A 22984-nucleotide genomic window follows, 5' to 3' on the forward strand; every position below is an offset into this window, starting at 1 on the left:
GTTGCTTTTGTTTTGTTTTTGTACATCTTAAACCTAGTAAAGTGTTCCCTATCAGAGAATATGCTATTTAAAAAGGGTATTAAGAAGCTGGGCTGACTTTTTTTCTGAATAAATATTGTTAATCGTCACAGCCCCAATGCTCATTTAGTTTAGAAAAAAATCTTAATGAGGGCGGAAGTAATTTACTACTTATTCTAAAGTAAAACTAGTTAACATAAAACGTAGACTACTGATTCATTCATTAATGCTTCAACCCACAGCCGTAGTGTACAGCTCTGACCTAAACATCAACCTGAAATGACTGCAGGGCTACTTCCTCATGCATAAAACTGAATAAATTACCTGCAACCACCTGCTAGTGTGATCGTACGTAGGAGTGTGTGCATGAAGTCGGCATCTGTGCAGCGACTCAGGGCGTGGCCGTCGTGCTCACCAATGCATCCAGACATCAATACAGCATCAGTAATGACATCTCTCCAGAGAGCTTTGGCCTCGAGACGCAATGAAGCGCGAAAGCGAGATGAAGGAAGACAAAGACGGAAAAGTAGGAAGAGAACAAGGGAGAGAGGGAGCGAGTGTGCAACGGAGCAGAATATTCGGGGTATAATTATTCGGCGATGTGTGATGAAATGACACGGGGAGAAACAGACATCTAGAGGTGTTGCATACTAATGCCCGTTACAACCTGCAGTCTGCGTCTCTCAACACTAGCCAGCTGCAATTACAAGCCGTTTCCCACCTGCGCGCGACTGATTAAACGCGACGCACATGAGCGCAACTTCAAAGCTACAAAGAGTTACCGGTGCATCTGCAAAAGGGAAACGTTCACCTCCCGTTCACCTCTGCTGGGTGTAAGAGAGGGGTGACTCCCTAATGCATAAGCACCGTCTCTCTATCTCTGTTTGAAATGTAAGAATCCACTGTGGTGCTGACAGAATTAGACACTGACTCATGGATTTTGACTTGAGCCTGGATAGTTGGACACAACAATACCGAGAGAGAGAGAGAGAGACAGGGGGGGAAACAACCTAAGGCTCGATTAAACATTTGCAGAAAAACAATAAAACCAGGCTTACAGGATTTTCCAGAGTTGATCTAAATCGCTTGATTCCTAAATATAACTCGCCGTGTTAGCAAAGGCCGCACCCACGTTGGCAGCACATGAAAAATGAACTTCACACTGGATTGGAGACGAAAAAAAAACATGCGACATTGGCCAAGATGTGTGTGTATATAAAGCATCCACGCAGCAGCGGAGGATATCCTAATTAGGCCTGGGGAATATTTTATGAGAAGTGGTTTGTCGGTGTTTGGCGTGACAGCACTGCTCCATCCTTCAAGGCTAAAGGAAAAACATGCACTGGAGTGTGTGTGTGTGTGTGTTAGGTGTGTGTGTGTGTGTTACCTAAATATGTCAAATCACATCACAATGTTCTGAATGATGAAAGTCTTCTCAAAAAAGGAAGCTGTGGTCGCAAACAGCACTGACATTCGAAATTTTGACGGCATATTTCATAAATTCTTCCATTTTATGTCAATCTCAAAGCTTCTGCTTGACTGTTTACGGCCTGACAAAGTTGCAATTACAATCTTTTATCTTGAAAATGATTTAAGTGTCTCTCTCTAATGATGAGCAACCTTGAAAATAGCATCTCTGACGCCGTTTTTTTTACAAGCAGCACATCCACAGCTGGCAGGAAACCAGCCAGGAAAAGAAGACTGAGGGGTGAGAACGAAGTAAAACTTTTAGTGCTTTGCTCAGAAGGTGGGGATTAATTGAAAGTAATTAAGGATGTGTCTGTCTCTCCGGGGACCAGTAGATGCCTTCTCTCCCATCAATCAGCAGCTATCGGTCCCTAAACCGCAGACTGGCGGTACAGTGCGGATAGACATCACTTCTTAAGCGCTGATCATTCATCATCCCGCTGAGCCGTGATAAAGTCAAAGAAAGTTTCAAAGCTCTGCTGATGAGATACTGTCAAGAAAAACTAAACCGAGGCAGAAGTTGTCTCTGGCAACTGATGAGGCAGAAAAAAGAAGAAGACGAAGAAGTTTGTCTGCAGTGAAGAAAGCAGCCTGAAGCAGAACTCCTCGAAAAGCAGACAGTTATTTTAGACATTACAGACACATCAAGACGCCTGTTTCTATAATAAATCTCAAAAAATTACCTCCGCAGAGAAGGTCAGGTTTTCACCCATGCCATGTTTGTTTGTTGGTTAGGTGGTTTGTCAGCAGGATTACAGAAAAACTCCTGAATGGTTTTCTATGAAACTTGGATGGAGGATGGGTCTCGGCCCACAACAGACACCATTAAGGTTTGGTGGCAGATGAAGCAACGGGAGTGCTGCAGTATCTCAGTTTGAACAGAGGCTGTGTCCTCGCTGCAGTGGCCCAGGGTCCGAGTCTGACCTGTGGCCCTTTGCTGCACGTCACCCCCTGTCTCTCTCATCCCATTTCCTGTCATCTCTCTGCTGTCCTGTCTAATAAAGCCACAAAAAGGCCCCGAAACAACAAACCATAAACGTTGTGAGAAAGGGTATTTTTCCACATTTTTTGTTTATTTCTGAGGGAATACTGCATGGATCTTAATGTTAAAACATCAGGTGTATTTTGGTGGCTGGTATCTGTGAGTGAGTACAAAATGGGACAGGTTGGAGTGCCATTCTAGTTAGTTAATAGTGTGGTTTATAAAATATGAGAAAATAGTGAGAAATGCCCAGGACACCTTCTAGAGCTCAATTTTTGCATCTTTAAATGTCTTGTTTAGTCCAACGAACCGAGAAAAAGCCAAGGATTCAATTCAAAATTAAATAAAACTGAGAAAAGCGTCACATTTTCACATTTGACTGGCTGGAAGCTGAGAATTTTTAACGACTTTGCTGATTTACTTTGATTACTACACTAAACAATCCACTTCTCAGCATCTTTCCATCCTTTTTTCATCATCAGCCAACAAGATGTCTCTCCCCTTTCATATGTCATCGTGCAGGGTCAAAATGCCAACATTTGTTTCGCAGACAAACCATGTTGCTGTCAGATAAACTAAAATACAGCTGTTTCGGATGAGTGGGAGACTCTCTTAGTCCAACGGCATGCTGTCATGGGAGACTTAGCTCCTACTGTGGTAGGCTAATCTCCGCGTGCTTGCAGTTCTGCAGACAGCGGAGGATATATTGTGCTTCTGTCCTGCATCGGTATGCCGTGAAGCGCTGCAGGGGATACATGTAAGGGATTAGCTTGAGTTAAAAATGTAATACAGGCTGGTGCGGCAAGAGGAAATCACCTGTCTGTCTGGTCTTTGTCTGCTCTGTATTACAGCTGTAGGGGGTCAATAGTTCACGAGATGAGCAGGCAGCAGCAGAACAGTTAACCTCTGTGTGCTTCATAATGTCTTGTCAGTACCTCGTGGCGAGATAATGGACTGATATTCTGGTTTTGTTATCCATTATTTCTCCGTGGAGAGCACAAATGAGGGGAAAAAAGAGATAAATCATATTACAGGTACTAACCTTGGCCTTGCCAGTGCTCTGTAGGATGTGGACCAGCGCGCACGCCATCTCCTCTTTGTTCTTGACGCTAATCCCGGGCTCAAGCACCGAGCATAGCAGCATGTAGTTATTGGTGGTGTACTCTGCAAACTCTTTGTACATCTCCATGGGAAGGATGTTCATACTCTGATAGCGTGCTTTGATTCTTATCATGGGCCCAGACGTCTTGCCCTTGGTGGGGTTGGGCGTGCTGACTGGATACCACTTCTCCATAAACTGTCGTCCGGTAACAGCAGCGACGGGGATATTGACGAGCCCGATGTAATTGTTTTTATCTTTCTTTTTCTTCTTGTCTGTGTCTTTGTAGAGGTGGGCCGTGATGCTCTTGACAGCAGGCAGGTTATTGAACTCAAAGTGCTCTCCCCAGAACACATTGTCAGTCTTGAGTTTACAGGTGGTGCGGGCGTAGAGTGAGTCATCCAGACAAAGCTCACAAAAATATTTCTTTTTGGCCGGCAGGTCCTTAGCCTCGATGATCCACAGCTTCAGCATGTTCTCCACCCGACGACTGTTGTCCTTGAGACAAGATAAGATGATAGGAGGTGGTTTAGTGAGGGCCTTTACAGCAATTTTTGACAACAACATCACCACTGGAAACTTTTGGAAAAAAAAGAAATTGATATTTTTAGTGGGAGGACATGCACTGGATGAAAGCAAGCCACCTAAAACAGATCTATCAAACTAATCTCCTCAATTGATCAATAAATGCAGGAATAATCCAGTAGCAGTAAAATGAGAATCTGCGTTGAACCTCGAGTTTGAAGTTTCTCCTTTGTAAATGGCAAAAACATTTCAGACAGTGCTTCAATTATTTCATAGAGGCAATTTAAAATCCTTTTCTCTCCTGCGTTTGCAGTCTTTAAAAAGGCAGAAGAAATCTCACTCCTACTTATTTCACAGAGTGCTCACCCATTCTTATGTCATCAATTGATTTTTGCCAAGAGAGGGGCATATTTTTGGCCCATTATTCAGATTGCCTTGAAAACTACCGCTGAAGATGATGAGAAGAAAAGAGGAGCTAATAATTACATTATTATAGAGAAAAACTGGAGTCCCTCATCATCATGAGGCTGTCTGAAATACTAGTAGCTCCGCTTAAGAAAGTTAAAACAGTGTTTTGATGCTTTTCACACGCAACAAAATTGTGTTTATTTATTTTTATGTTTTTGGGGCTCTCATCATTAAATTCATCTTAACATGACGTGTTTCTGAGCTCTAATCTTATCTTTGTGAATCTGCATTAGCAAGGTTATAAAGACTAATCTGTCGAACATTAGGAGATGTGTGGGTCAAAAGATAGCTTAGGATTGAAAATGACTAAATGTATTTATATTTCTTTTGTTATTCTATATTTTTACTATATGAGAATCTACTTCTAGGGGGGGAAATGAGCGGATAGGATGCGCCTCGTGACAGCTCTCATCGATTTCGATTTAAAATGTAATTTTCAACAAAATAAGGACACTTGTATTGCAGTTGTCACAAAGCTTAACGTCCGATGTGCTTGAGAAGGCAGATTATGAAAATGATCCTGTCGAAGAAGGCCCAGGCGGAGCCGAGGGAGAGGACGGTGAGGCGAACACATCCGACCTGAATGAAAATGTCGTGTTAACCGCAACAGCATCTCTACGTTCCGAGTTGTATACGATGAAAACTGACATCTGTGACAAAATAGATGAGAGGATTGCGGACGTTGCGAGTATCACAACACTGAAGACCCAAGCTGAGTCACGGGCCAAGACACTGAATGGACTGGAGGAGTCAGCATCACACACAACAGACATTGTTACGGAGGTTAAACATCTCACTGGACAAGTTGATAAACTCAACGGTAAATGTCTGGATCTGGAAGGATGTTCAAAGCAGCAGAATCTGAGGATTACGGGTCTGAAAGAGGGGACAGAACATGGTCAGACCCCCAGGGAATTTGCGGCGGGCTTATTAAAAGAAGTTCTGGAGTTGCAGGGGAGACCAATTATCGACCGTGCCCATAGATCCCTCCGGAAAAACGTCCAGGAGATGACGAACCTCCACGGCATCTGATCCTAAAGAGGTCACGCAAGATTAACAGCAAAAGAGACCTAACTTTCCAAGGGCAGTGGATTCAGATGTTCAGAGACCTCCTTCATGAAGTGGCCAAAGCCTGAGTAACACACGATGGCACAGAGCTACTGTTTACAGACCCGAAGGAGGTCCTGTCTTATGCTGAGGGCCATTTCGGACCAGAGCAGACATGATGGGACGGTAATATAGTGCTACTATACGCCCGGCTAAGACTAAATGTACACTACAGTGACATCATGCATCAACGGTAAAAAAAGTTGTTATTGTTATTGTTTCATCCTTTCATTCTCAAAAATCCAAACAGGTAAAAACAATATTACTTTTAAGCCGATCTTAATATTATTGTTTTGTACATCTTGTTTTTGTGACTGAAAATCTATATTAATCTATTGAGTAAAACTCTGGAGACTTCCTTATTTCATTCCAAATAATTTCAGTATCTGTTTCCAGTTTCTATGTTTGCCAAAAACATGACACTGCATCTAATCTCTCCAAATCACAGAATAATTAAAAAATGAGAAACAAAAATAAGACAACCTTGCCAAAAGAGCTACTGGGGAACTTATTTTTTTTTCTTCCAAAGTTGTAATTAGTGAGTAATTTGCTAAATAATGACAGATGAAGGAGTAATGATGCTGTGAGATAAAGACTATTTTCCTGGCGTGATGTGTTTGCTTCTCTCCGTCTGCCACAGCTGTGTTTGTGGGTACAGATGGCATCAATGCTCAATGAGGATAACGCTTTAGGAGGTTCCTCCATGCAACCTTTTTGTCCTCTACACTTGCAGGAAGATAACAGCAGGGTGTCATCATTTAAGATTGCATTTATGTCTGAGTTACATACAGCTGAAGCAGGATGTCAACACCGTAAACTGTACACATACACTCATCACTGTTGCGAAGAAGTGTGGTTTGGAGTTGGGACACGAACTTCTAATCGTTGATTACGGCACACCGTGTCGTCCCACCTACTGCTTATTTACATTCTTACCTTGTTGGGCTGCACCGCTCTCCTCAGATTCTCCATCCATTTGTCTCTCTCGGCTGATGAACGGCAGGAAAAACATTTGCTTCCTGTGGAGGTGGTGACCTACCGCAGAGAGAGAGAGAGAGAGAGAGAGGGAGAGAGAAGGATAACAAATGCTTTAATGATCAAAAACTCATGCATAACTGTGACAGGAAGTAAGTGGAACTGACATTTTTTACTAAACTTAGTTCATAAATACCACTTTGTCTCTGACAGCACAGAGGCTTATCAGGCATACGCACACATACACAATGGTGGATATGTGGGGACTGAAGAGGACTGTTGAGGAATGACTGAAGTGTGTGAACGGACAGAGGTGACAGATGACTGCTCGGCAGGCTGGGTGATAACTGGATGATTAAAAAATGCACAGTGGGACGGAGAGAACAGAAAAAAAAATTAACAGAATGATGTAATGAGCAGGATAATAAAGATTAGTGGAGATTTCAGGTCTGGACAGTGCACACTGTAGGGTAGAAAGTATTCATTAATTCCTCTCACCCTGACGCGACCAAAGGCTCCCGAGCCAACGCTACAGTTTGCCTACACATATCATGCACATGTGAATCTTACGGCAATTAGAAGCTTGTTGGAAATTACTCCAGTCCACCGATGATCATAAGGATGTAACCTTTGATACAGAAAAGCCGTATGTGTCTGAACCTCTGGCTATAATTGGCCATCAGCGGCGAATCAGGATGAGATGTGAAGTGAGAGGAGCTGCTGATTCCAAGCTGTTCATTTACATTTAAGTTTTTTTTTAACCAAACGAGAAAAGAAATCACAAGAAAAATGGAAAATTGGAGTTGTACCAAACTCAAACTGGTTTGTTGTTGCAACTGGGATCAAGAAACAGCGTCACTAACACAAAGAAATAAAAGGTACATGGATGGACCTTAAAGATTAGAAATGCTTCGTCACTCCAGCTGTACCTGAGCAGGGTAGGAACACTGTACCTTTTAAATATTGAAACATTTTTGTACCTTCTTGTCTGTATCTCTAAAAGAACATTCCTGCACCCCCAGTGACAAAAATGTACCTTTTTCTCTTGGTGGAAAATATGTTCCCACTGGAAAGGTACAGATTTGGTACCTAATGAGGTACAGCTGGAGCGACATGCCACTCTGTACCTTCATGATGCTACAACATCCCCTTTTAGAGATAAAAACATTTGCAATTATCAATATTTTACATATAAACCCTTTTTTAGTACATTTGCCCTGAAGTACATAACATAATACAAAAAGCTTTTAACCACTAAGCTGAAGCATAAGACGTAGCTACAACTGACCCAGAATCTGGCTTCTAGGGCATAATCTTTAGCATCTGCTCGACATCTGCATCACCCGCAAAATAACTTAACAGTGGCTGCAGAGCAAGCTGTAAACATTGCATCGACATGTATTAGCTAAGCTGTTGCCTACACATCCAGTAGACACGGAGCGAAACTAATAATATTTGCTGTCGTGTAACCTGATTAATATGCTGTAAGGAGAATATTCACTCTCCTTGTAGCTCTGCTTGGATCTCCACCGATTTCTGGGTGTCGTATCTGGCTCTTTCTCAGCTTAATGCTTCACACTGCTCACTAGCTAGTCACTAATTTTATTTGTCTCCTGGTTGGTGGGAGGCTTGTAGCAAACAGTGGGTTTATCAGAGCTTTGTCGTTGAAAATGAAAGAGAGCAGTGAGAGCGAATCGAAACTTTAAATATTTAATGTATGTAACGCTGTGATCCTACCCTAAGGTTACATAATGTTGCTTTAAGCACAGTGATTTGACATTTTTCCTACCAAAATGCATCTTGGGTGCAGCTTGAACTAATTTATGCGCTACTTTTTTCTACAGATGATTTGGAAGTGCTCCAAATGCCACTTACCAAAAATTGTATATGCAGAACATGACCTTTAGTTATAAAGCCTTGGATTACCTGAAATAACTCCTACTTTGCAGAGGTATGTCTGTCCAAGGATGCTTTAATTAAGCATGAGAATGTTTCGAAGCAATGTGGAGACAGAATAATACGTATTTGTGTGTTCATGTACTGTTTATGTTTGTGTGCCCCCTCACCTCAAAGCAGTAGTCCTGCCCGAGGATGCTGCTGTGAACAGGCTTGATGACAACCTCGTCCTCCATACTTAGGTCCAGTGCTTCCACAGCGCTACTGGGGCTGAGCAATGACTCATGGGAGCGAGACTCCTTCAGCCTTGGCATCAGATGAGATCTAAGAGTGGAAAAAAGGAAGAGAATTGAGTCACCGTGCAGAGTCTTGAGGAGAGGAAGTGAGAGAGCGGGAGCATATGTACCGCGCGTATTAGCGAGCGTTCATGGTGAGTGTGAAGCGAGAGAGTGTGAGGATGACGAGGAGAGGATGCTCCACTTGCCTCAAAGTCGGCGAGTCCTCAGAGTGACATGCTCGCACACTATATCAACACATGTTCATGCATCCACTTCTAAGCTCGCTTGCTAATGGATGCTTCGAGACCTCTCGTTTACAGCTTCAAACATCAATGAACGGGTGAAAATGCACAAAAGATTTGAGTCAAGCTGCGCCGCAGACTGCTGCAGTGGATCCACTATAAATAGGAGGTAATTCATATCATTGATTATCATTAATGGTCGGACTTCAGATCATTTCCGTGATGTGATAATGCCTTGAAGTGATAAACCACTTGCTATCGGTTTTGTGGAGCTCCATTTTACAAACATGCAGCACACAAACTCATAACCCGGTCAACCCTTCTCCATTGCATTATGAGAGGAGCTCAGAGTGCACTTTAGAAAGTTCAATACACTGACAAAGCGAGCCCTGAAGCTCTATTCATGGCCATTATTTAGCCAGAGAGGATTAGGAGACAGTGAGCGGCTCTCCACTGTTTTTTTTGTGCTTGATGTCAACAGGAAAGAGCAAATGTGTCTCCATGCAGTGTACTGTTGATAAGTTAGTAAGTTGATCTCTTCTATTCAACAGCCAGTTATTTTGTGGTGAGCTGTGTTATTCTCCAACATTACTTTAATTAACTTATGAACAGAATGTGAAGAAAGAAACATGTCAAAGATGTTTATGTATTGTGTTGCTACTGAAGTTAGCATGCTAACCAGCTAGCCTTGGCCCACCCTGTCTTGTTATAGCACTTCGTACCCCAAGAGGCCATAGTGAGTCGCTGTATCATCCAGTCTACCCTCAGTCTAGTCTGACTCACCAGATGTAGACTGTCGGTATAACACTCTTTTGCTATCTGAGTGTTAGCACTTTCAAAATCTGTCTTTACAGGAAACGAAAACAACCTCCGAGTTAGCAACCTAAACACTGAAAATTGTAAGTTCCCCTAACCCTAACCTAGTCTGTGACGGTACAGATCTTTCTTCGGTGCACACAAATGCCTGAGGAGATCTGGCTATGCAAAAACCACCCTTAGTTCAACATGAGAAGTTAAGGAAGTAGCGCTGCCCTGAGGACGTATTCGAACCCTGCGCTCCCAGCAGGAAAAGACAAAAGATGACAAAAACAGAAGCAAAACAAGAGTTAACAAGTGCTGCTTTCCACCGCTGGAGACAGTTGAGTAAACGGATGAAGTCTCTTCTAGACTAGGAAATAAACAGCTAATTGTATAACGTTACCGACAGTGTTAATATGCCTGCTTAGTGAGAAGTTAGTTGAAATTAAGAAGAAACTAACTAAACAACTTTGTTTGGATTTATATTATGTATTTGTCAGGTGGCCCATTCTCACATATAGCAAATTCAAGTTAAATATAAAGAGTCAAACGCCCTTGGTGCTCTTGCGTTTTCTATAAACCATCAGCCCAACCCCGTGTCCCAGTCAGCCTCACAGTGCTAAGAGGATGAAAAGCTAAATACACTAGCGAGGGATGTGCGCAGCGACAGGCGGGCAGCACAAACATTAGCCCCTGACACTCAGACACTGGCAGGACGGGGAAGACAGAGGGTCAATTGCTAGTGTAATGAGTGAGAGTATTCTGTTAATAGTGCCCTCTATGGACGGCTTACACACTAATCCCATGTATGTGAGTAAGCCTGTGTGTGTGTGTGTGTACTGTACATCCCTTCTGTGGACTGAAAGAAGAGCATTCCAGGAAAAATGCAGCACCCGTAATGACAGATTAGCAACCGCATGCAGCTCTTTATACAGTCAGCCAGCTTTGTTGTCAAATCCACAGTCCAATGTGAAGTGGATAATGATCGGTGCTCGCTCTCCTTTTGATCTCGCACATGCATACAAGGCAGATATCATCCTCTTAAATAAAAAGGGAGGAAAAAATAACATGTGCAAAGACCTCAAGGATTGCTTTGCATATGAGAATCCAGTTTGAGGAGCTTCTAGCCTTTTCCAAAGCACAGCTGCAGGGGAAGTGTGTTTGCACCTAGCTCTGCTTTGTGATTGGCTGACTGGGTACCGGGCAGAACAGAGAGCGAGTCAAGGAAGCAGAGAGGAGGGGAAACAGGGGTTTTTCTGGTGGGATGTGGTGTTAGATACAGGAGGGGATAGGGAACTTATTCACAGTCCCCCAAAAAACCTGCATGATGTCTCAGAAACAGACCTGGAAATGCTCCAAATACCATCAAACCGGTTGCAAACACATTTCTCATATTTAGTCACAACTAATAGGAAGCATGTCAGTATTTTTCCTGTGAAAATGTCCTGAAACATGCAGCCAGAGTCGCTTGCCAAAAGCAAGATCTCCCGAGGAGTAATATTCTGCATGTTGTGAAGAGAAATAACTGCAGAGGGAGGGACGCATCTATTATTCTTCTATTATGATTTTCTTTTTCTCTCAGCATATCATATTAGAACATTAGTGTCAGTGGAGATGGTGGGAGACTGTGTAAGAATTGATGAATAATAATGCTGCCTGTCATCTGTATGGCACTGTATTAAATTGTACTGTAACGTGTAATTTACAGCCTATTGTCGGCCACTTTGTAACAATGACGAAGAAAGACTGTCTGGCGTGTGAAATCCGCTCATAACTTCTGTATCGCGCTGTTCATGTCAAGCCTCTGCAAATAATAACTGGTATTAAAAGCCTGCTGTCCTCGTCTCATCTCTCTCCCTTCCCCCAACATCGTCTATTCTCAGCAAACGTCCTTCTATGTCCTTGACAATCCTCAGTTACCCTGCCTCCATTTCTCTCCTGTCCTGTCCTTCTCTTATTCTGTGTTTACCTCAGGTGGCAGTGGGATGGTTTATGTTCGGACGATTCTTTGGCACAAATCTTTCCATCCCAGTCTCTTATTCTTTCCCTGTTCTGTTTATCTCTCCCCCCTCCTTCTCCTCTCTTGGCCACCAATCAGTCTAGCCCTCGTCGTCCTCTGGGCTTCATTCGGGCCACCTAAATATTTCAGACACTATGTGGAAGTCACACAAGCTGTAGTTGTGATCGTTCACAAACTTCCAGTGACTCCTACACACAGGCAGGGGCGATGTAATGCCCTAGAGTAAAGTACATAATTGAAAAGGTCGTGCCATATAGAACAGCCTTTGCAAAGACCTTGTCAGAATTATAGGGGGATGTTGCAAAGAGCGCTGTACATGCTGAATCTACAATACCTTATGTTTGGATACAAAACATGCATGAAAATAACTTCCATTAGAACGGTGGACAAGTTTTGAGGAAAGTTTGGCAAAGTAATATGTGAATCAGTGCATGTGACGTGACAGAAACACATAATTAATGGAGCACCGGCAGCTCCAACATCCATTTGTGTTTTTTAATGAATGAATGTGTCTCTTCTGATTATCCTGAACCCTGTGGTGTTTTTCACCAAGTGGCATTCTCCGAGAGGAGGGGGTGAAATGAAACAAAGTCCCCTAGTCCGACACTCAAGCCTGGGAAATTGCAGTTTCCATAATTGTTTTTTTCTTCCTTTTTTTTTTTTTTTTTTTTTGAATACCACAACATAGAGGTGAAATCAAAAAAACATGTTTCTGTCCTCTTTCTTCATCAATATGCTAACGATTTCCAGCTCTGCCAAATGTACAAACTTGCTTGCCTTGTTTTGGCAGTTACTCTAAGATGTCTGATGCACAAGCTGAAATAACAACAGCAACTTTAAGTCTGAATTGAGGAAGAACGACAAGGGGAATTTTGGCATCAAAAACACTGATGCAACACAGTTATTTCTGGCGCATTCAGTTACAGACTGTCTCCAGGTGATAAGACACTTAAATTTAATGCGTTTTCTCATGATCATGTTGAACCAAAATTATGACTTGGACAATTATCCTTTTCTCTCATTCAAATAATGCCGGTTAGTATAAAGGTATGTAGTGTTACAGTGGTCCCTTGCAGAGGTAGGTTTTATGGAGGCAAATAACCAATAATTAACTGTTTATAATAGCTCTCATGCACACCTGAGGGCAAGAAAGACTCACATGTAGTGAGCAAAGATTTTTATATTCCTTATCTTCTTTGTCTTCTTAGTTTCTTTCTTTTTTTTCTTTTTCATTGGATTGGAAACCGACTTTCAAGGTGCAATCAGCCACCTACTGTATGTGAGTTTGGAAAATGCTGCACTTTTTTTAAGTCAATAAAAGCAATCTGGCTTTTTATTACCGGCTTGATTTACTGGCTGGAATTTCACCAATACCGATAAATAGCAGGTTACATAAATTTCCCAACACTGGACCCTGAATTTATGGGTCTGAACCATATCACGCATAAATAATAATGGATGAATAAATGGATTAATAAGCAGGCTGCCGTTACAACTATGTAATGACTTCTAAGGTCTAAGACTTTTTGACTTTCTGCAGTTAGTGTTGCTGAGTTATCCGTTACATTTAGATTGTTATCATCTGAACACCCAGCTGGCTGGCGATGTACACTCACTATTTTGGAATTTGTGCCATCAGGCCAAACTCCTATCAGCACCGTCTGAGATCTGGGCGCGCCGTGTAAGGATAAGGTTCAATAGAAACTCAGTTAGGAGTAAGTACCTGAGAGAGCGGAGCAGAGTAATGGATTCGGAGTGTGTCTGGGCTGCACTCAGTGCGCTTTGTCTCCGCATCCTGTAAAAAGAGTTCATCTGATAGCCTGTCTGGGATCTGATATAGTCTAAAACCTCAGGCCCATACAGGCGTCAGTGCACTTAAGACTTCTAACACACTGACTTGTTGGCTAGCTGGCTGCACCACGAGGGAGTATGTTTATACTGATAGCACAAGATTGGCTCAATTAATGCACTCCAAATAACAGCGCTTTGAAAGTCTACTTCCTACAGGGTGGCTACAAGATTGAGCATTGTTTCACTATGATCACATGTGCAACGACAACAACAACAGCAGCACGTTATAGCACATGTGAAGTGGTGTTAATCTTCATGGGAAATAAGACCCTGTTTGTGTCGTGCTGCCACTCACGTTAATGTAATACATGCAAAAATGAGCCGAATGACCAAAGCCAAAGATCCCGACATAACCTAAAACAACACATACTTGTCTCAGGAGAGGCTTCCAGTTAATGCTAGTGTTAAGCAGCTTCATGTTAAGTCTTCTTGCTACCGGTGCTAACTGTGGTTGCCGCCCTGCATTTGTTTACACAGCGTTTTGCTTTGCTGTGAGACCAGCATTTGCAACAATCAATACGCTTTCCACTTGCAGACTGGCACAGCAATTACTTGTTAATAATGCTCTTTACCAAACAAACACATGAGACCTTCGGGCCAGTCGGCATGCATACCAACAAGTGGAACCAGGCAGAGACATGCGGGGTGACGAATTATAGCAACCTCCATTTTTGACATTGTTAGTTGCTTTGGACAAAAATGTCAGCCAAATAAAAGTAATCAAGTGAAACATTAAAGGCTGAATGAGTAGAGAAAAGTAACAAACATTACTTCCATAAATAGCATGACGGCTCACTGATGGCTCGAGTGTGAAAATGTAATGAATCATTAGCCACAGTTTGTTCCTCTAATGTCTACAATCACTTCCTTGTCACAGAGCTAAGCACCAGTTTTTTTTAAAAATAAAAGTGCTTTATTTTCACACATAAATAAAAAATAATTAAAAGTAGGGCTGGGTCTTATACTGATAATTATATCCTTATTGTGATATGAGATTATATATTGTTTTAGATTTGGTGTAAATGTTGTCTTTTGAGGTTTTAAAAGACAGTAAAGTGAACCAATAGTCATTCCTACAATATTTTGCAATATCGATATCGAGGTATCTGGTCGAAAACACTGATATTCGTCAGTGCTGTTAAGGAGATTTCATTGTTTTGAGATATATATCGTGTATCGAGACAATATAAAGAAACCTGAACACAGATATTTGCAATATATATGATAATCTTTTCAAATTTAGTTTATCTTCTTCAAGTTAGGCAAGGGCATCAATTCTGTTGCAGTAGCTGGATAGGAAACAGTCCGGTCATACTTGATTTAGAAGAGGTTAAAAATCTTTGTCATGCAGCTGACAGAATAGTTTCTCATCCAGTTGGTTAAATGAGTCTTGGGGGGGATCTAGAGATATTAATAATACACATAGGTGATCTCCTTGGCTTTTCAAAGATAGGCTGATTATTTATATGCCGGCTGATGCTTTGCTCTGTTGTGAGCCAACATCTAATCAAGGAACTTGCCAAGAGCAAAAACAAGCTCCCCACGACTGTCAATATTGCAGGAAAGGTGACTGGCAAGTCACAAAAACAACTCCGAAACAAATTTGACAGCGCTGTACGTTGAAAGGCGGAACAGATAAGCGCTGATATATCACACCCGCTGCACTCACAGTTTGAATTGCTCCCCATCTGGCCGTCGATTCGGGTGGCCCAGCCGGAGCATATATAAGAAGTCTTTTACTCCTTGTGCCATACGGGCACTGAACACAGTATGACTGCATCAGGGGACACTTGCTACTACCTCTGGTATATTTATATCACCTACAGGCTCATTTTCACTCTTGTACGATGTATATTTGAAATTTTTAGTGGTATGTTGTGCTACGGGTAGCGTATGTACCTTTATGTACTTTTGTTGTAACATTTCAATAAAGTTAATCTAATCTAAACTATTCTGAACTTTATCTTGTTGTTTTTTTTGTCTGATAAAAGCCGAAGTACAACCCCCACAGAGCGGAAATAAGCAGAAATGTTGCATGTTGGACGTGATGCCAGGTATCCTGTGGTTGTGAAACCAGATGTAATGCTTTGCTAAGAACTGCATCACAGTGGTTAGACAAGTGGTTTGTAATAGTGTGCTTAAAATGAAGTTGCAACACACAGAGTTTTCAACATATTTACATCCCTGTAGAGTCTCCTCACAGCTGGCTCGGCTTGTAGACGGGGCTCAAACTAAAAAAAAAAAAAAAAACGCTCTGGCCAGACAGCAACACCAACGACTCCACACACACCTGGGCCCCAACTCAGACATCAAAGCGGGAAAAACATCACAGTTAACACACACGCACACACACACAATCGCACAGTAATTGTTCAAGCTTGATTATGAAACACATGCACTGCAGAGGCAGGCAACTGGACAAATAAGCCATTATTCCTGCATCAAGCCTCGCACAATAAAGTGACCATTATTCCCACTGCTTTGGCGCTGACTCAGTGGAAAGGACCACAGGCCGTGATGAAACAATTACGTGTCTGTCACATTGCAGAGTACTCTGTCACGGGCCTGATCGCTCATTTGATCCGAGCAGATGTGGTTCATCTTTCTTAGTGCTTGGTGGGAATAATGAGGCGCTATTGGCTCAAAGGGGAAGTCAAACTCTTGCCACGGTCAGTGTGAGATTTTTCTGATGATTCATGGGTCTGTTATTCAGCATTACAATTGCATTTGTGTTCTGGGTAAAATGTATAGTTTTGTGCATCAACCCGCCATCTGTCGAGCGTCGTCTGCACCGGAGTGAACAGTTGGGCGATGGGTAGCAGGAGAATAAACTGTAGACAACAATACAAACGTCTGGCCCACAGCGAGAGACAGATAGAAGTACTCAAGAGGAGGCGAGGGAAAGAGACGGGAGGGGGTCCTGTCAGACGCTGCTGGTGCAGAACGGTGGATGTGTGAGCTGAACCACTGACATGTGGCTATAGGCACTGGAGCCCGCACACCAATCAGGGCGGCTAGAAGATCCAGTCAACAGAACAAAGCTTATTCGCTGTCGAAGTCACATACGCTGCAGAGGAAAATGACTGATCTCTGGAGACAAAGTTTGAGGTTGTGAGTGAGCAAAGTGAGCTGGAGATGCAGCAGCTAATGTGACAGCACCACTATGATTCCCTCTGCCAATAACCCTTAGAGGAAAATTTCCACACATTCAGACTGACACGCTCAATCAAAAACACCCTTTCTGCTCATCCATCCGTGATCTCTTTGAGTCCTGATTGGCTGCGTAGTAGATGGCTGTGGAGGCGATAACAATGACAGCGAACGGGAAAACAAGAAAATGTACATTTAAACAGATGGGTAACATAGATGAGTGGGCACAGTGAAGTCTGCCTTGGTCCATATCCAGTGCATTAGCGCTTTGCAGCACCTGTGCTGGTTGACGGCGTCGGCTCTTTAGGCTTTTACACCGCCAGCGGTCTAATGCATGCAAGACAAAAGGGAGATTATGCTGGGACGAGGGAAGAGAGAGAGACTGCCCCAGGCATCGCTGCACCAAACAAGAGGGAATAAAAACTGAAGCTATGGTGTGACCACTTTTATGTCGAAAAACCAGTTAGCGCTATAGATGGGAGCACACATTATCTCAAAGTATAGAAGGGAGAGCTCGGCACAAAGACTGCCTTTCATTTGCGAGGAGGAAGGAAGCTTTTAAAGGCAAGAATGAGACACATGCAAACACACACACCCCACTAAACACACACATGTATACAGGAAAGGAGGGAGCTAGCTTTAGCATTTAGTATCTCCTAAATGATCAGCTCCTCTAGGCCCTTTTTAGGAGTCTGTGAGGATGCCTGACTCAGAGCACTGGCAGAGACACTACAGTGTGGGAAAGGCTGGCTGCTAACTGAGATCAGGTGGCTGGGAAACAACTGTTGGGAGAGCTAACGCAGCCTCCGAGCCAGGCTGTCTGGTAACACGCATACACATACATACGCATGCACAGCTTGATTACAGCGAGAGCGCAGCCTCCCTGCTAGGGCTGAGAGGTAATTCAGTGTAACATCTGCTAGGACGCTCACCGCAGGAGACCAATACGGAGCGGTGAAGGAGCTGCTCTGGAGCGGGCCCGGCTGAGGTTTTGGCGCTGAGGTCATGTGCTGAGTGAAAGAGAACAGAACAGCTGGCCGCGACGTACAACCACTGGACACAGCAGATCACGCTAGCAGCTGCGATTCACAGCATGCCAATTACCTGTGATGATCTGTGAGGAGTGTGTTTTAGCATTTGTGGTGATTTCATGAGAATATTGATTTGTGCCAAGCTCTGCAGGATGTGACACATGTGGCGAAATTATTCTTACTCATCTTATTCTCTTCCCAGATGCGTTTTTTAGAAGCCACGAATCGAAGGGTCACTGGAGAATAATACGTAGCCTCGACAGCATAATGGACTGAAAGGAGCGTCTATGTGTGGGTGTCATTCCATCATTCTAGTCACAGTAATTACAGCACGGGGGTGAGGCCAAAATAAGACAGCCAAAACATTGCAAGCACAATTTATAATGAGGTCAAAGGTCGCACTAATGAGTAACTCCTTAAGTGGCAGCTATAGTCGCAGGGCAGAGGATAAATGTCATACCAATGACTAATGGCCTTCTGGGAACTCACCAATGCGGTATGATTGGTATATTGATTTAAATCACACACTTTATGTGACACGTAGGGGGAAAAACATCATTATTGAATAGTGTTTTACTGGAATGTACACATATATTTGTTTATGTCATAAACCTAGTTCCTCCTGTCCCTTGTGGTATCCCCCAAGATGTAGCAACACTTACGTACACGTGAAGAGGCTGCCAGAAATGGGAGGACGAGAAGAGTAAATGTGGATGTGACTGCTCAAACTGTAAATCAATGTCTTCTTTAAAACGATTTTGGCTTTAAAAAAAACTGTTATACATAAGAGTGACATATTTGCACTTCGGAGTCAAAGTCAATGAGTTTTTGGTTAGATACTTGAAATTAAATTAGGTCTGTGGTTAACACAAGCTTAAGAGATTTTCATGTTTAGTTCTACGACATAAAATCCATCAGTGAATACCCCAATTGTGAATTTTAAAGCATTTACATGTCTTCAAAAAGGCGGTCGCTACAAAGATTAACGTTAAACACGATAATGCCGAACACGGAGACTCATCCACTCACTAGTCGGTCTTTACAGCCAGACTTTAATTGCAAACTTTTCTGACTTTACAACTTGTAGATTGACCAATTTATAATAAAGTGTGTAGTGTAGTAAGAAGCTTAGTGGTGGTGAAGTTAGCTTTATACACCTGGCGATTGCATCTACGCTTCAAATGTCATAAAAGTGGCGTTCATTTGTGAAGGTTATCTTGCCGAATAGATTGTGTAAGTATCATATACTTATTGTTAAGGGGAACCAGGGTGATGCTAACCTTGAGGTTGGCCCACAGAAGTATGTCCTTCCTGCAGCACTCTATAATAGTAATTATTACAACACTGAAATGTCAGGTACAGTATTTATCTAACAAGCAAGTACTTGTGTCGTAACCAATACCCTCTAAGATAATAATCCAGTCCTGCTCTTCTTGATCAGCTACAGAAAAGAGATGACGTGACAGACATGGGTCGGCTCACCATCCCCCCACCACCAGCCTGCAGACTTTTGGGGACAGAGCTCTCAGTATGGCAGGCCCCATCATTTGGAGCTGTCTGCCTGGCAGAGATCTGCAATGCCACGTCCATTGTGACCCAGCTATCATTGCCAGTATTATTTTCTGTTATTGTGCTATTTTGTATTGTCTCCCTCCATGCGTGTAAAGCGTCCTTGGGTTCCTTCGAAAGGCATTACATAAATGCAAGCTTCTCTTTCTCTCTGTCCCACATAACTTTATTAATATAAATCCACCAGTAAGGCCCGCAGTCTATTATTATCTATTATTATTGTCTATTATTCATGGTATGTTTTTACTGGACGGACAGGTTTTTGTTTAACTTATACAAAACATAATAATTTGAGGACTGAGGGCAAGAATTGATTATTTCAAAAAGCAGGCAAAATGAAATGAACTAAAATCAATAGAATGCGTTCTATTGATTTCTGCTTTTTACTATATACATTCTGTGTTATGTGTTATTAAAATGCCACGAAATGCACAGGAGCAAAAGGAATGCTGAGCAGCGTTTGTTAATGTGAATAACTGACTGAATAAATCTAAAATATGTCCTTGAATACATTGTTGTAACATAAAATGTACAGTGTTACTCAGTACATTTACTGTAGTGCTGTTAGTGCACTTTTGAGGCACTTGTAAGTACTTTATATTCCCACTCTGCTACATTTTGGAGACAAAAGTGGAACTTTTTACTCCACTACATTTATTTGATTACCCTAGTTACTAGTTACTTTGCAGATTAGTTGCAGAATAATTTAGTTTATTGGCAATAATAACCAGAAAATAATCACCCAGGCCGATAATCAGTAGACCGATAGTATACAGTATACATACTGTGCATGTGAATATATGTCGAATTCCCTTTTACTCGTACATTTGACACTTAAGTATATTTTATTTTGGCACTTTTTACAACACTGGTTTTACTCAAAACTAACTGCTATACTTTTCTTTCAGTATAACCAGCACTATAGCTCAACCTGATTAAATGTGTTGTAGATGTTGGCTGGCTGCTGTTTGTGATAATTATAGGTGTTTTTAAAAACCAGCCAACTCGGTCCACTTTGAAACTACCAGCAGAAAACCTTGACAGGTCAGGGACTGATTCATTATTTTAAACTTAAGAAAACAGCATCCGCAAAAAAAAAAAAAAAGAAAAAGAAACATCTTTTTACTTTTCGCTTTGTAATTCAAAGCACCTATGACCACTATTTCCAGCAGAGAGAGGAGTGGGGCAGTGGTAGAAGACGGAGGCAAAGATAATACAGTTATCACCCTGGTAAGACAGGGGATAGTGAAAACGCTGGCTTAATTGGGCCGTGTCTGCCCAATTAAATGACTTATCATCTGGCTTCAGGCCATCCGGTGATGTTAAAGCCTGGAGGGCAGCGAGGTGTCAGTGTGGTTTGAGAGACTGCCCTTCAACAATACGTGTAGTAGAGGAGAGTACGAAAAGAGACGAGTTCCTGACATGAATTAGTAAAATATTATCTGTTATACTTTAGATGTCATATTACTAATTACCTCCTTCGTGGCACAAACACACACTGACAGAATAATACACATTTTGCACTTTGAGTTTAATATTTCCTTTTTGTTATTCCTCTTTAGCCATTATTGATTTTAATCACAAAGCAGCACAGCATCAATGATAAACTATTAGGGGCAAGACAGTCACATATCAGTGGGTATGACTCAGCCTTGACCATGAGTCTGAGAATACTCAAGGCACTCTAAGGTCATGGAAATGGTGTGTTCATCTGTGCTCATGTGCTTAAGTGCCTGTGTGTAAAGGCAAACATGAAACCGCTGTATTCAGGCATGTTTGCAAGGCAAAGACAGACCAAACTGCATGCAAAAAATGATCAATTTTAATTCTATCATTCTTTTCTTTCAGCACGTACTAAGGAAAATATAAATTAGTTACAAGAAAGCTTTTTCTCTTGAACTCTTGCATAACTCTTCAAGTGCTTGGGGAACTGATAACACCATGTGCAAAGGAGTAGGGGAGATGAGGAAGTGTTTTTCACTTCTTGACCTGAATATTCAAACATCCCTGTGGCATTGGACGAAGACGCAGGCAAACACTCAAGGAGTTCACAAGGAGAAAAAGAGGGCAGAGGCTCGCTTCCCACGCAACACAGCAAAAACTCTGATGGCTAAGAGCCTATGATCTCTTTAAATACTATTTTTTCACAATTTATTCCAGCTCTCATAGATGCGTCTTTATTAATAGCAGATCTAGACAGGTGAAGTAACTTTAGCACATAATTGGCTCTAAATTGTCAAGCGCCGTCAATACTGAGTTCTTATTTGCACTTTAAAGACAAGATCTGCCTCTGGCGCTGAATAGTTCTCTTGTTCAAGTCTAAGCTTGTCCTTGTTTCTCTCTCAGCACCATCCTCTCCAGCTATTCAAAGATGTACGGCACTCTTTTAATTAAGTATTCTGACCTTTTCTTACTTTCATAATTCATACGTAAAGTACTTTATGGCATATATGTAGCGAAAATAGTTAGCTGAAGCCACAATGTACAGTCACTAAGTGAAGCGTGGGTGGATGCAGAGACAGAGGTTTCCAAAAAACCACAGCGTGCAGCTGTGCTGTAACCATCCAAAGTGTTAAAACAAAATGACACTTACGATCTACTGAATATGTGAAACATTGTCCAGCAGAACCTCTCCAAACTGGATCCAGAAAACGGCACGGCGGCTTCAGTTTGGGTCGCATTCCTCACAAGCGACTGGTCTCAGTGTTTTTCCCGACTATTTTTGAGTCTCTGGGAACGTGGCTGGAGCCTCTGCCCTCTGAGTTACACCGCACCGCTCCCAAAGGATGTCTGTTGCTACTAACACACCCCTCTCCACATCCCATTTAAAAAGACAGTGCACTTATTTAGGACAAGCCTGCCTCATAGCCCAGTGTAACATTATACCGAGATGAAGTAATGCTATAAACACTGTGCTCACGACATTGACCTATAAAGGTACGATTTAGGGGGCTGCATATGGTCCTTCAAAATAAGATACAATTTATACATATTATATATGATTTTTAAAGAATACTTCAATGTAAAGCTGAAGAAGTACCCAATGGAATATATTCTAACAAATAAGTGCTTTTATAGCAACTTTGTTGTACTTTTTGGTAGTTTTTTCTTATGTCCTTTGACATAGCTGTACTTTTTCTTCATGGTTTTATACCTAGCTTATGCTTTAGCTGAATAATTGCTTAATAATAATCTCTGTAAAGGTCAGAGTCCTCCTGTCTCTGTTCTTAATAGAGAGAAAAGAAAAAAATAACTGCAAAGAAAGCATTGAAAAGCTGACAGCCGTTAGGAAGTTATTTAGGTGCTTCTGTCTGAAATTATAGCAAAATCTATCGTCTTCTAGCTGAAGTCATTCGGTAGGATACACAGTTTCTCTGTCATCATCAGATCCGTCTCCCCTGCTTTTTCTCACACTGACATAGACCCCGATGTTGGCAGCCAGGAAGTCAGCCTGCCTGCTCCCTCCCTCCCTGTTTCCCTGTAGCAGGAAACAATGGTTCAGCCTTCA

At 42.1% G+C, this 22984-nt stretch overlaps 1 protein-coding gene across 4 annotated transcripts in view; it reads right to left on the reverse strand.

The window, feature by feature from the left end:
- The window catches only part of dab2ipb (DAB2 interacting protein b), a 154076-nt gene that overhangs the window by 31465 nt on the left and 99627 nt on the right, over nucleotides 1–22984 (reverse strand). For all 4 annotated transcript variants that reach the window (XM_073477930.1, XM_073477929.1, XM_073477927.1 and 1 more), the window contains 3 exons: nucleotides 8708–8861; nucleotides 6603–6701; nucleotides 3510–4064 (listed from right to left, as the gene is read on the reverse strand). In XM_073477930.1, coding sequence (XP_073334031.1) covers nucleotides 3510–4064; nucleotides 6603–6701; nucleotides 8708–8861 — 808 coding nt within the window. The remainder of the gene's footprint in view (nucleotides 1–3509; nucleotides 4065–6602; nucleotides 6702–8707; nucleotides 8862–22984) is intronic.

Source organism: Pagrus major, chromosome 12, assembly GCF_040436345.1.
Source record: "Pagrus major chromosome 12, Pma_NU_1.0".
Lineage (NCBI taxonomy): Eukaryota > Metazoa > Chordata > Actinopteri > Spariformes > Sparidae > Pagrus > Pagrus major.